A 14114-nucleotide genomic window follows, 5' to 3' on the forward strand; every position below is an offset into this window, starting at 1 on the left:
TATACCACAGCCACAGCAATGCGGGATCCAAGCCGTGCCTGCGACCTACACCACCGCTCAAGGCAATGCCGACCCAGTGAGCAAAGCCACAGATCAAACCCGCATCCTCATGGATACTTGGATTTGTTTCCACTGCGCAACAACGGTAACTCCCCTTAAAGACAGTTTTTAAGAGTAAGAACAATATTGTGAGCAACTATGCTCCAAGAAATTTAGAAATTTAAATGAAGTCAACAGGGAGTTCCCATTGTGGCTCAGCAGGTTATGTACCCGAATAGTATCCATGAGATGCAGGTTCGATCCCTAGCCTTGCTCAGTGGGTTAGGGATCCAGCATTGCTATGAGCTATGGTGTAGATTGCAGACATGGCTTGGATCCCATGTTGCTGTGGCTGTAGTGTAGGCCAGCAGCTGCAGCTCCAGTTCAACCCCTAGCCTGGGAACTTCCATATGCTGGAGGTTCAGCCCTAAAAAGAAAGCTAAAAAAAATTAATGAAATGAACAAATTCCTCAAAAAGCACTGTTTACCAAAGCCAATAAAAAAGAAATAGAAAAATCTGACAGGCTTATATTAGTATAGAAATTAAATCCATATTAAAGTCCTTCCCACAAAGAAAACTGCAGGCCTAGGAAATTCTTCCACCTATACAAGAGGGAAATATTACCAGTTTTACACAAAATTTTAGGGAAACAAAACAATAAAAGGAGCACTTCCCAGTTCAGTATAACTTTCATCTCTGAACCTATAGGAACATTCCGTGAAAGAACAAGTTGTCTCAGGTACAGAAATGCAACAATCCTGAAACAAAATATTAGCTAATGGGAGTTCTCGTCATGGCTCAGTGGTTAACAAATCCAACTAAGAACCATGAGGTTGCGGGTTTGATCCCTGGCCTCACTTAGTGGGTTAAGAATCTGGTGTTGCCGTGAGCTGTGGTGTAGGTAGCAGACGTGGCTTGGATCCTGTGTTGCTATGGCTGTGGTATAGGCCGGCGGCTACAGCTCCGATTGGACCCCTAGTCTGGGAACCTCCATATGCCATGGGTGCAGCCCTAGAAAAGACAAAAAGACAAAAAAAAAAGAAAAAAGAAATAGCTAATGAATCCAACAATGTATAAAAAGGATAATATATCACAACCAAGTTAGGGTCATTCTCAGAATGTAAAATGTAATATTCAAAAATCATTTAACATTTAAAAATCAGTCTGTTTAACTCACCACATTAAGGAATAAAGATGAAAGCAAACTTCAACATATGTAGAAAATGCTATTGAGAAAAGTCAATACCTATTTATGAAAAAAAACACTACAAAAATCATAAACAGTATCATATTTATGGTCAAACAAAAAAAAAAAAACACCATAAGTTCTCCCTTTAGATCAAGAATGAAATAAGTGGAGAGTTCCTTCCAAGGCTCAAGCAAAAACAAATCTGACTAGAATCCATGAGGACACAAGTTTAATCCCTGGCCTCGCTCAGTGGGTTAAGTATCTGGTGTTGCAGTGAGCTGTGGTATTGGTCACAGATGCAGCTCGGATCTGGTGTTGCTGCAGCTATGGCATAAGCCAGTGGCTACAGCTCCAATTCAACCCCTAGCCTGGGAACCTCCATATGCCGTGGGTGTGGCCCTAAAAAGACACACACACACACACACACACACACACACAAAGAACGAGATACGTATGCCTACTATCACCACTTCTATTTAACATCATACTGCAAGTATAGCTTGTGCAAGGGGGGGGTGGGGGGCAGGGGTAGTATAAAGATTGGAAAGGAAGAAATAAATTATAATCATTTGTCGATGACATAATTGCGTGTGCAGAAAATTCAAAAGATTTTCCAGATCAGCTATTAAAATGAATGTAGCTTTGTTCCTGATTATAAGGTTAATATAAATTAATATTCTAAAAAACAGAAACAACTAGAAAATTAAATTTTAAAAAAATACCGTTTTGAATAGCACCAGAATATATCAAATACCTAAAGGAATAAATTTAATAGATGATGTATGTGTGTGAAAATTGACAAGCCAGTTCTGTAAATTATATGGAAACAGTAAGGATCAAGAATATCCAAGACTATCCTGAAAAGAACAGAGTTAAAGCCTCTGTCAGAACCTATTATATAACCATTGTAATTAAGACAGTATCTGGTATTGGTGAAACAATAGATAAATAGTCCACTGCAGCAGAATAGGGGGTCCAGAACAAATCCACACATACATTGACACTACTTGATTTATGACAAAGGTGGCTAAGTAACAGTGGGGAAAAAGAGGTTTCTTTGTTTTTTTAATAAATGTTACTGAGTCAACTGGGGAAAAAATGAATCTCAACTCTTACTGCATAGTATATGCAAAATCAATTCCAGGTGGATTGCAGAGCTAACTCTGAAAAGTAAATCAATAAACTCTCTAGAAAATAACATAGGAGGGGATCATAAAGGCAGCATTGGGTGTATGGTAATTTTTTTATTTCTTGTTTCTGAGTGGAAAGTACACAGTGTGATTATTTTATAATAGTTACTAAAGCTGCATACTTACGGTTTACACAGTTCTAGATATCTATGTTTTACTTTGGTTAAAATGCTTGATTTTTTTAAAAAAGCATCCCAAAAGAAAGGATTATCTTCAAAGAAATGGCTGGTAGATTGACAGCTGACTTCTCAATGGCAACAGTGAGAGTCAAAAGTCATTAAAATGGTATCTTCAGTGTGCTGAACAGAAACAACTGCCTGTTTAGAACTCTTTACTCAGTGAAAATATCTTTTACAAATGAAGATGAAATAAAGATATTTTCAGGCAGATGTATAACATTCCTCTGAGTCAGGATGGGCACATTGATCATGATGACGTGATAAAATTGATTGAATCTGGAAACAGTATACTTGTTGGTATCAGTGCTCCCTCCAAACCATCTGTCTCCCCTCCTTGGTTTCTTCACTTTCTCTGATGTCTAAAATTCTAGTTTAAAAAAAGTAGCTCGGAGTTCCCGTCGTGGCGCAGTGGTTAACGAATCCGACTAGGAACCATGAGGTTGCGGGTTCGGTCCCTGCCCTTGCTCAATGGGTTAACGATCCGGCGTTGCCGTGAGCTGTGGTGTAGGTTGCAGACGCGGCTCGGATCCCGCGTTGCTGTGGCTCTGGCATAGGCCGGTGGCTACAGCTCTGATTCAACCCCTAGCCTGGGAACCTCCATATGCCGCAGGAGCAGCCCAAGAAATAGCAACAACTACAACAACAACAACAAAAAAAAGACAAAAGACAAAAAAAAAAAGGGTAGCTCAATTACTTTTTTAACTCTTGATTTTTTCTTTTTAAAAATTATTTGCTTAAAAATAGAATCAGATACTCTGTCACCCATTTAAAGCGAAAGCAAAAACCCTCCTTTGAGTCTTCTTTCTTCCTCCAGCTACTGCCCATTTCTTGCTCTCCTTTACACCAAAACTCTCCAAGAGATGTCTATACTTGCTGTCTCTGCTCTTACTCATCCCCCATTCTCCCTTTAATTCAAGTCTTTTTTCCCCAGTACTCAAGCTAAATTGTTTGTTAATATTCAATAATAATATTAATAATAGCAGCAGCAAACACATATTTTCTGCTCTGTACCTATGCACTATTCTAAGCCCTTTGTATATATTAACTTACTAAATTCTCACAACAGTCTTGTGAGGTGTAGATACTGTTACTATCTCATTTTACTGATGAAGCATAGGTTAAGTAAATCATCCAAGGTTATTACACCTAGTAGTAAGTGGCAGAACCATGATTTGAATCTAGACAGTCTCCTAGAATCTATGCTTTTACATCGTACTACCTCTTTATTCTCTTTATCTAAATCAAGATAGTTTATTTTAGATAAAGAGGTTAGTTCCCTGTAGTTATCTTACTTTTGCCTCTTAGCAAAGCACTTTCTTCACTTGATTTATCAGAAACTATACTTTTCTGTCTCACTATCTGTTCCTTTTCAACTCGTTTACTGGCTCTTCTTCCTCTTCCCAAAGTGTAAATATTGGAGAGCTCCAGGGTATAATCTCTTTACTCTTCTCTCTGCTTATATTATTCCTAAGCCCATGACTTGAAATACTGTTCTTAACTGCTATCAGCAGTCCTAGACCCTCTCTTGAACTGCCAACTCCTGTTCATCTAGCTACTAAATTTTCTTCTTGGATATCTGATGGCTCTGGTCTAACAGGAACAACCCAGATCTCTAGTAAATGGTGTTACCATTCACTGAGAACAAAAACCTGAGATACTCACATCCCATGTCTGTAAGTCCTGTCAGCTCCATCTTCATAAATAAGTCCTTAGTCTGTCTGCTTCTCACATTTCTGTTATCCCCACCTGAATCTAAGTCTTCTGGACTTAGATGATCTCTTTAACTACTAAAGCAGCTTCTAATTGGTCTCTTATAGCTATTCTTTCCTCCCTTTGATCTGTTCACAGTGCAGCAGATACAGTGATCCTTTAAAACAAATCACATCATTCCCCAGCTCAGAACTCTTCTTGTTTTCTATTGCAGTTGAAATCTAACCTCTTTATTATGGTTTATAAGGCCATCTGTGGGTCAGGCCCTCTTCTTTACCTTTCCATCTTCATCTCCTGCCATTTTAACCTTCCCATTACTCCAACCCCACTGACCGTATTGCTGTTGTTTTAACACACCAAAGTCCTGTCCAACTTGGGACCTTTTGTACTTATTTCCTCTGCCTAGGACACTTTTCTTTAGGATTTTTACATGGCTTGCTTCCTTGCATCATTCAGGTTTCTGCTAGATTCCATCTCTTTAGAGAAGCATGTTCTATACCCTTGCAATGCTATATTTTCTTTAGGGCACTTACCATTAGCTAATCGTTTACTTGCTGCTTATTGTCTGTCTCTGCGACTAGAAATTACACCTGTATAGACAGAGGCTTTGTCTTTCTCATTCAGTGCCCATTCCTGCCATATTGTAGGCATTCAGTAAATATTGTTCAATGAAGCAAAAGAATGAGTACTCTGAAACTGCATTCTATGAGTCTCTTTCCTTTGCCTACTCCATTCTTGTTCCCTTCCCCGCATCACCACATTGTCTTTTTTCTATTTTATTTTAATATAATTAAATTTAATTGCTTTTTCTGTTTCCATAAGTGGAAACTTGATATATTGGGAAGTTTACAGATGATCGTCATAGAATGTTCAAATTTTATAAGTGATTTGCCTACTCTACCCATTTTGCCAAGGCGATTTGTGTGGAACTTCTTCCGCCTGGAGAATGAACATCTGAATAACTGTGGTGAATTCCGTGCTGTGCGGGACATCTCTGTGGCCCCTCTGAATGCCGATGATCAGACACTCCTAGAGCAGATGATGGACCAGGAAGACGGGGTACGAAACCGCCAGAAGAATCGGCCATGGAAGTACAGCCAGAGTATATCCCTGCGCCGTCCTCGCCTTGCTTCTCAGTATGTATGACTTCTACCTCTGTGAGCTGAATTCCCTTCAGGTTTTAGTACTGAGTAGCACTTAAGCTAAGAAGCTATCAGGTTGAACCAGGTGAAATTGCTAGCATTCAACCATTTTTCACCTACAAAACCCAGCAATAACAGCACTTTATGTGATTCAACCTATAGTATGTCTTAAGAATACATAGAGTAAAATGCCATTAATATGTTAATTAATGTGTTAATTAATGCTTACTAATTATGGCATTGAAGGTACACTGGGGAAATTTTGTTACAGAATAATTTACTTGACTCTTCAGTATGTTTTGTATAAAAATCATTTTCAAGTTATAAACTTTAGGAATCCTGGCTCTGCTGCTTGCCATCTATGTCACAGCCAAATCACTTAATTTTTCTGTATTCTCCCTCATTTGTAAGTTGGGATTAATATGGTCCCTGCTCATAGGGTGGCTACTAAGTAGATTAAATTTGTTATGACATGAGATTTAGACCAGTTTCCTCACAGAAAAAGCTCAATAAGTTTAAGCTATTATTATTTTTACTTTCTTACTAAATACCTTCAACAGTATTTTTTATCAGTCATTGACTTTGTATGTTCCTAAAAGTAACACTAAATATAGGATATATTGTGGCTCCATTTGAAACTTAAAGACAGTAGATATCACAGTGGATTGGATTGAAGGAGACGTAGGTTGGGCATGAGCAGTTTTCTAAAGGATAAGGGAGTGTTTGAATAGGCTAGAGACACAATAGAGACTTAAAGGTGGAAACAATGGGCCAAAAGAAAAGCCATGTGGCCAAAACTGGAGTAAGAAAATTTAGCTGAATAGATGAAGTATGATTGTAAAAGGCTGAAAAGTACAACCTTGATACTATAGGCAGGAAGGAGTTACAGAGAATTTTTTTCATAGATTGACATTATAAAAAAAAAAGTAATATTTTCATAAGTTTTAATAGCACTGTGCAACATACATTGAGAAAAGGAAAATGGAAGGCCAGAAGATCAACTGAAAGACCATTGCACTACTCTCTACTCTTTTTTTCTTTTTTTTGCATGGTCATACCTGTGGTATGCAGAAGTTCCCATGCTGGGATCAAATTGGAGCTGCAGCTAAGGCCTACTGAGCAAGGTCAGGGATCGAACCCGCACCCTCATGGATATTAGTCGGTTTCTTAATCCGCTGAGCCACATAGGAACCCTGTGCACAACTCTTAAGTATGGAACATTGAGGACTTGGATTAGGACGCTCATAATAGGATTAAAAAGAACGTGAGGAGATGTTTTTGAGGAAGAAAAAAAAATAGGAGGAGGTAATAACCCACAGGGGAGCAGAGTAAAAATTGCCTGAGCTTTCGCTAGAATTAGGAAGTTCTCTGAAGAGAAGGTAGAGAAAAAAAGAAGCAGAGCAGGAGTTCTCGTCGTGGTGCAGTGGAAACAAATCTGACTAGGAACCATGAAGTTGCGGATTCAATCCCTGGCCTTGCTCAGTGGGTTAAGGCTCCGGTGTTGCCTTGAGCTGTGGTGTAGGTCGCAGACATGGCTTGGATCTGGCATTACTGTGGCTCTGGCGTAGGCCAGCAGCAATGTCTACGATTAGACCTCTAGCCTGGCAACCTCCATATGCCATGGGTGCGGCCCTAAAAAAGACAAAAGACAAAAAAAGAGAAAAGCAGAGCAAGGAACTGAGTCCGAATAAACACGGACAAGAGGAAAAAAGAACAAACAAAAGGGGCAGGGAAAGAATGGTCAGGGGGGTCAGTAGGAAGAACATCAAAACAAAGCATTATATACTCTTATAGCAGGAAGCGGAATTTGAAGAAGCCAGAGTCAATAAGGTAAGTGCCAAAAGGGGCTGGAAGACAGTGCTGTAGGCGGTTGTCTCACTGAGCTCCTAAATTTGAAAGTCTAATCCTTGTTAGTTACCAGCAGAGGGCAGGCTAAACATAGACTCTTTCTGCTTCAGAAACAAGGAAGCTTTTTGGCACTAGATCTTTGTTTTAAATTTTAGGTTTTCAGTGGAAAAACACTGGGATACTAGATTGTCACCAGAGGAAGATGTTTAGAACAATGGAGCAGTTTATGTGCAACAGAGAAAGCAGGGAATCTGAAATAAGATCTGAGGTTGAGTACTGACTTAGTGACTCATGCAACCTTTAGCACATCCTTAACCTCTTCAATATCAGTTTCCACCTCTGTCAAGTAATAATAATAATACCTATTTAACCTCATGACTTGCATAATATTTTAACATTATCTAATTCCATTTCTCATCCAGTGCAGGAATCTCTTCTATAACATCCTAAATAGTTGGTCATCTTAGGCTGATTGACAGTCATCAGTGACAGTGAAGTTTATAACCATATACAAGGCACCTGATTTTATTTTTGGATAGTTATTGTGGTGAATAGCTTATGTTAGGTTGAATTATGCTTCACTATAATTCAACCAGTTGATCCTGGTTTGGCTTTCTAACTTAATAACTTAGCTTTGTCTCTCTTCTGTGGCCGACTTTGTCAAGTGTTCAAAGACAACTGTCATGTCTCTCCTTAGGTCTTATCATTTGCTGGCCAACTTGCCTGGTTTTTCATGTGCATTTCAAATGACATTTCTATCATCTTTATTTTTGCTTTACTGATACTTTTTATATCCATTTTCTTACTTGATATTCATACTATCTTCATGAGGTAAAAGTAGTATTATGTGAAATAGGTATCATTATTCCTTCTTTCCAGAGATGAAAGTTGGCACTCGAAGTTAAAGAGATCCATCATAAAATCCAAGTCCCTCCACTGCACATGATCTGCCATTGTTCTTGTTTCCTTCATCTGGTTGCAATCCAGTTTCTTAGTTTTTCCAGTAATACCTGAAATTGAATGTGAAACTCCAGAAAGAGTCCATCTGGTATAGTATATAGTGCCTGTGTGTAGTTAGGATGTATTTTTAATGAAAGTAAGGTTGGAAATGTACCTGATACTTTTGAGTGTGTTTGTATTTTAGTAATGAACTAAGGGGTTTTTTTTCCCTCTTATTACCACTAGATCCAAGGCTCGTGACACTAAGGTATTGATAGAAGACACAGATGATGAAGCTAACACTTGAATCTCTGAAGTCTAGGTTAACATCCTTGGTTTTCCTACTCTACAATTCTTTCTCGACCAATGCAACCTCTAGTACCTTTCCAGCCGAAAACAGGAGAAGACATATAACACATTTTCCGAGCTCTTCCAGATCGGATCCTATGGACTCCAAACAAGCTCACTGTGTTTCTTTTCATTTCTTCTGGTTTAATTTTCATTTTCTACTTTTAAAACAAATATTTACTTCATTTTGCCAATCAGAGGACATTTTAAGGAACAAAAACATTGTATCTTATGGATTGTTTACAATCACAAGGACACAGATACCTATCAGGATGAAGAACAGGCATTGCAAGGACCCTCTGATGGGACGGTACCGAGATACCTCGGCTTCCGCTTGGCCCGGTTTTGACTGGTTGAAACCGGACATTGGTTTTTAAATTTTTTGTCAGTTTATGTGGAGAATTTTTTCCTTTCTTTCATACCCAGCGCAAAAGCACTGGCCGCACTTGCAGGGAAAGTGCAACTTAGAGCAGTACCTTCATTCACGAAGCTACTTTTTAATTTGATGTAACTTTTCTTATTTTGGGGAGGGTTGCTGGGTGGGTGGGAAATATGATGTAATTGTTACATACTGTTTTCTCATTATTTATGAAACTTAACCATAAGAGAACGATATAACTCCTGTACAATGAAGGTGATAACAGTGAAAAAAAGACAGGGGAAACTAATGTTGGACAGCATTTATGAGGGTTTAGTCCACAATACCTCTTTCATGAGACAACTTGCACCAGTTTGACTTTTTCCTTTCTTTTTAATTTTAAGCCAAAGTTTAATTACTATTTTTTTTAAGTTGCTGCTGCTTTAGAATCCCGAGCATGTCTCTCATAACAGAGTAATCACACACTTCCATGCAACTGGTTGAAGTTTATTTAAGAGATCTGATACCGTTGTGTTTTTTTTTTCTTTTTTTTTTTAAGAACAGATGTGGAATACATTTGCCCATATTCAAACCATGACAACTGAAGTTATACATTATTAAGCTTCAGCATGTAGGATGATTGAAGTACAGCCTTTATCAACTCTGAATTGGAAGGCAGTTATTTCAGACAGTTATTTATTATATCCTCGTTGGATAGTTTTTCTTCCAGGCTTACTTACTTTAGCCAGAATTTGATCAAATTAAAAGTCTGTCTTGGGAAGACTTGCTCTTGAGAGCATAGAACAAATCTTTCACATTACAGTGATAGAACAGACCTTGGCAGCCATTTCTCCCAGCAGTTTTAAAGAATAAGCATTGGATTTCATACCCTCCTATGATAGTAAAACAGCTTTTAAAAACTTGTGGGCCTAAACTTGATTATACACGAAAAAAGTGTATTTCTTCGAAAATTCAGACTATCATGGTCTGTACACAGTGCTCATTTTCACTTGTCTTAACTTTTTTCCTATACCCTACATCATCCAGATAAGCCCCCAAACCATAAGGGATTTTACTTTCTTGAAGGTGATTGGCATTAAATTAAGCATCATCACTTACTTAGTATTAAAAACATACGGTTACTGCCTCTGAATATACCCTTTTGTCATCAGCTCTTCTCCCATGCATCACAAATGTTTACTCATCCCTGTCATAATTCCAGTAGATTAATTAAAGTTGTTACTACCGAAATTCTACCAATTAACTGACAAATTGTTTCTTTTTAAAAGAGATTTTTTCATCTTTATTCTGACAAGCCTCCAAAATTTGTTCCCTTCCTGAGTGGATATATTTTTTTCTAAAAAATCATACAACTTTGTGACCTTTATTCCTTTTTTTTTGTTTGTTTTGCCAAGTATGTTCCTTGGCCCAGAACTGAAGAAGTTTAGTTATTTGGGGGGTTTTTTTGTTTGTTTTGTTTTGTTTTAGTTTAAATAAATCATTTATAATAATCAGTGGTAACAATTTAGGGGCCCTTAATAGATTAAAGGTTGCATTATTTATACTTGGGATTTTTTTTCTAACTCTTCTCATTTTTGTACCTTAAAACTATGGGGGAAATATCACTGGTCTGTCAAGAAATAGCAGTAATTATTACTAAGTTATGTAGATAAGTCCAGTGGACCAGTCATTTCTTGTACAAATAAAAATTGGTGGTACTAATGTGTATCCAGAGCCATTTGAATTGTCAGCTTCATTCTCTATTAGTAAACCTATATAATGACACACACAAAATCTTACAATTGACTTCTGGTATTTGAATTCCCCAGTGTTTTTACTTCAGCGTATCCTATGACCTATTTAGTCTTTCTTCAACTGTTAGGATTCTTGGCCCCAATCAGTATTATTTTTTCATAGATGATACGGTGTTAGAATGTATTCCTTTTCCTATGTTTGTCCTATTAGCATAGTCTATTCAAGAGTGATAGGCTCTTAAGTAACTTTCAGCTTACTATGACAGATAGTCAAATCTGTGTTTAAACACAGCAATTCATGTTCCTCCTAAAGCTGTAAAGAGAAAAGAGGGCTTTTTCTCATTAAGAGGAAACAGTTTGGAGACAGAATATATTAAGTTTTTTCCTCCAAAAAAGACCATGTGTTTTTTTCTGTCCTACCTTTGATATGCCCCAGCCATTGTGAATACTCTAAAATTTTATTAGGGCCTCCTGCACACTGAAACTCTGAGTAGTACTCTTAGGAAATGAATATCAGAGTAATTTTAAAGGAGCAGCAATTTAACCAAAGGTAAAACTTCATTTTAGGTTTAGAAATACTAGCTTTATTTTGAGAATCACTCATTTTATGAAATCAGTTAAAATACTCCCCAAATAAAGGAAAAACAAGTATAATTAAAAATAAAATTCCTTTTTCATTTTATGGTAGGTAGTGTGGAGTACATTGATGTATGTAGAGAAAGTAAAAGACAAAAGTGGTTTATTTTCTGTGGACAAATATGTACCTATTATCAAGGCTGACTGTGCCATTAAAATGGAATAGTTGAGAATTTCATACCATGCAGAGACAATAAAATGATCAAGCATTAAGTCATCATTAATTAGGTTATGATGGTTATTTTTAAAATTGGAAAGAAGTTGAAAACCTATGTGCAACTTTCTTTTCCAGCATCAGCCATTTTTCTGAAGGCTGCTTAACTTCAGATTCAGAAGCAATGATGTGAGAGGAGAATGCAAGTCACCTTAGCAGTAACCCGTAGGGAACCTTAAAGCAGGAAAATGGAACCCAGTCCTTGGGATTTATGGCATCCCAGTATTCTCAACATGAGAGTTCTAAGATTTTAACCAAGATTTTACCAGAAGTAACTTGTTGGCATATGGCATCCTTCCACCGTGGTTTGGCCAAAGCACACTCGTGATAACTGGAGAAAGCAGTTCATCCCTTTTTACCAGGTGAACGAAGGCAAGTTAAGAATAGAAAAGAGTAGCCTGTTAATGAGAGGTACAGGCATCAGATTAGCAGAAATTTAGTTGAAGAAAAATGAATTTTTTATGAAGATAGCAGAGAAGAGCAAGAGGATGTTGGCCTTGGCAGCAGAGCAGAGCAGTTAGGAAAGTATGTGAGCTTGATGGCATGGAGGTGACGACGCCTTGCTGCCTCTCTGTGGTTATGCTGCTGAGAGAGACCTGCCTTTGTTTTCCTACCCTCTTTCTCCACTACTTTGCATTATTCAGGAAATAGTTCTTTTTACCCAAATGCAATTTTCTAAGCAATGACTAGAAAAATTTCTTAGTCTAAGGAAAATAGTTTAGAAAATAACTCTACTCATGGCATTATTTCATTCAGAAACTTGGGATTCTCTGATTGCACTTTATTTGGTGAACAAACTTTAGATGATTTAATAGTTTGCATGAAATTTGTCTGGCTCTTTTTTAAAAAATAAGTACTTCTTGCTATACAATGTATTGAAATTTTAAAAAATTAAGGTAGCTTCTCCAACTGAAAAAAAATTATATTGAATCTGTGGCTTTCTCAGCTACAAAATCACCATATTTTTATCAACTCTTAATTTTTAAAAGCCAATAACAGATAAGATCTATGTCACTAGGTTAAGACAATAAAAGTTCTAATAGAACTTCAGGAGAAGTTAGGTAAAGAAGAGTAAGTCAGCTTAATTCATTTTCTTTTTATGATGCATCTAAATTTTATTTCTTGCTTTTGATGATCAGCTGAAGAGGGAAGTTAAAGAGATTTTATCAGTTCCTTAAACATACATTTCTACACTGTATTTTCAGTCTATACAGTGTCAGCATAGTGGTAATGTGGGATAGAGTTGATAACCATTAGAACATAAGTTTGTGCTGGTCAGTGCTACAGACCAATAATTTAACCAGCATTAAGCCACAGTCTATTCATCAAATATGAAAAAGTAAAAGCATTTCATTAGATTTGGAAGAGCTTAATTTAAGCATTATAAGAAGTTTGCCTAGGAATGTAGAGGAGCCTGCCAGTGGGTATGGCTCATAATGCCTTTTTGGTATGAATTGGCAAGACTCCAATATTGAGTTGCCCCTTTTAAAAGCAACTTTCCAGAATATATTTGCTTACTATTACGGAAGGGAAAGTCAGAGGGACAAGATGAGAGTTTCTCCCGAAATGAATCATTACACTGATCTTCTACAACATGTTTCCTTGTAGCAGACCTTTGGTTTATTTTATTATTAAATCAAACCACCTTCATTTCAGGTTTTGTTTTTTGTTTTTTTTTTTTTTTTTTTATGGTGCCATCAACCTAAGGAGGACAATCAAATAACCAATTGTTTGCCTTGGATTCGGTGTGTCTGCTAATTACACAGTCTCATCTTGTATACCTTCAAACCAGTTACTTGACTCAACTTCCACCATATTACCTTAGTACTTCCTGTGCCCTTTCCTCTGTGCCACCGCAAATCAGAGGAAAGACTATCAGAAAGATGTGGACTTCTAAGAAAGAGCAAGGATTCCATCTCACTGTTCCTTTATCATTATCTCTGAAGTCCCTACCCACACTTCCCCAATTGTTCTATAGCAACACCAGCATGGGGGGAATAGGGAGAGGTTGTGGGGAATCCTGAAAGAGCAACTGGTCGTGACATTGTTATTCTTTGGAACTGTAAAGCAAAATTGTGAGCCACTCACATTTGCAAAAAGAGCAGAACTCTCAAGCTTTATCACATTGTAAAGATTAATTTCTTGCAATTTTACAGATTAGCACAGAAGCTTGTATCAATGGAGAGTATTTAGGAGGGCAATAGGGTGTGAAATGTACCTGTCTTTTTGAACCCTCTCCCTCTGCTCGTTTCCCTCGCCCCTACAACCACATTGTGTTGGTCAAATGATACTACACTATGAAACCCTGAGTTGTCGAAAGTAACTATGGAATGTGATTAGTCCTCTGTGGATGTTTCCCTCTTTTTTTTCCCTTGCGTTCTTTCTTAATTTCTCCACTCTGCTAAATGGAAAAGGTGACGTCAAAGAATTGATGCTTGCTTGGACTCACGTTGTATCTGTGACTATGCTATTAGCTGTCTCCTTTTTCCTTCTTATATGGTTAGAATTCTTATGAAGTGTGGAGTTCCCTTCTTGATAAGTAGGTTAAATGCACAATGTGGTACTGT

The 14114-nt window shown here is 37.5% G+C and overlaps 1 protein-coding gene across 1 annotated transcript in view; it reads left to right on the forward strand.

Annotated features, from left to right (window-relative positions):
* XPR1 (xenotropic and polytropic retrovirus receptor 1) overlaps positions 1–10681 on the forward strand; it is a 226736-nt gene extending 216055 nt beyond the window's left edge. Inside the window, exons 14-15 of the mRNA XM_047752002.1 lie at positions 5223–5444; positions 8484–10681. Coding sequence (XP_047607958.1) covers positions 5223–5444; positions 8484–8544 — 283 coding nt within the window. The 3' untranslated portion in view covers positions 8545–10681. The remainder of the gene's footprint in view (positions 1–5222; positions 5445–8483) is intronic.
* Positions 10682–14114: the final 3433 nt, after the last annotated feature.

This window comes from Phacochoerus africanus, chromosome 11 (assembly GCF_016906955.1).
Source record: "Phacochoerus africanus isolate WHEZ1 chromosome 11, ROS_Pafr_v1, whole genome shotgun sequence".
NCBI lineage: Eukaryota > Metazoa > Chordata > Mammalia > Artiodactyla > Suidae > Phacochoerus > Phacochoerus africanus.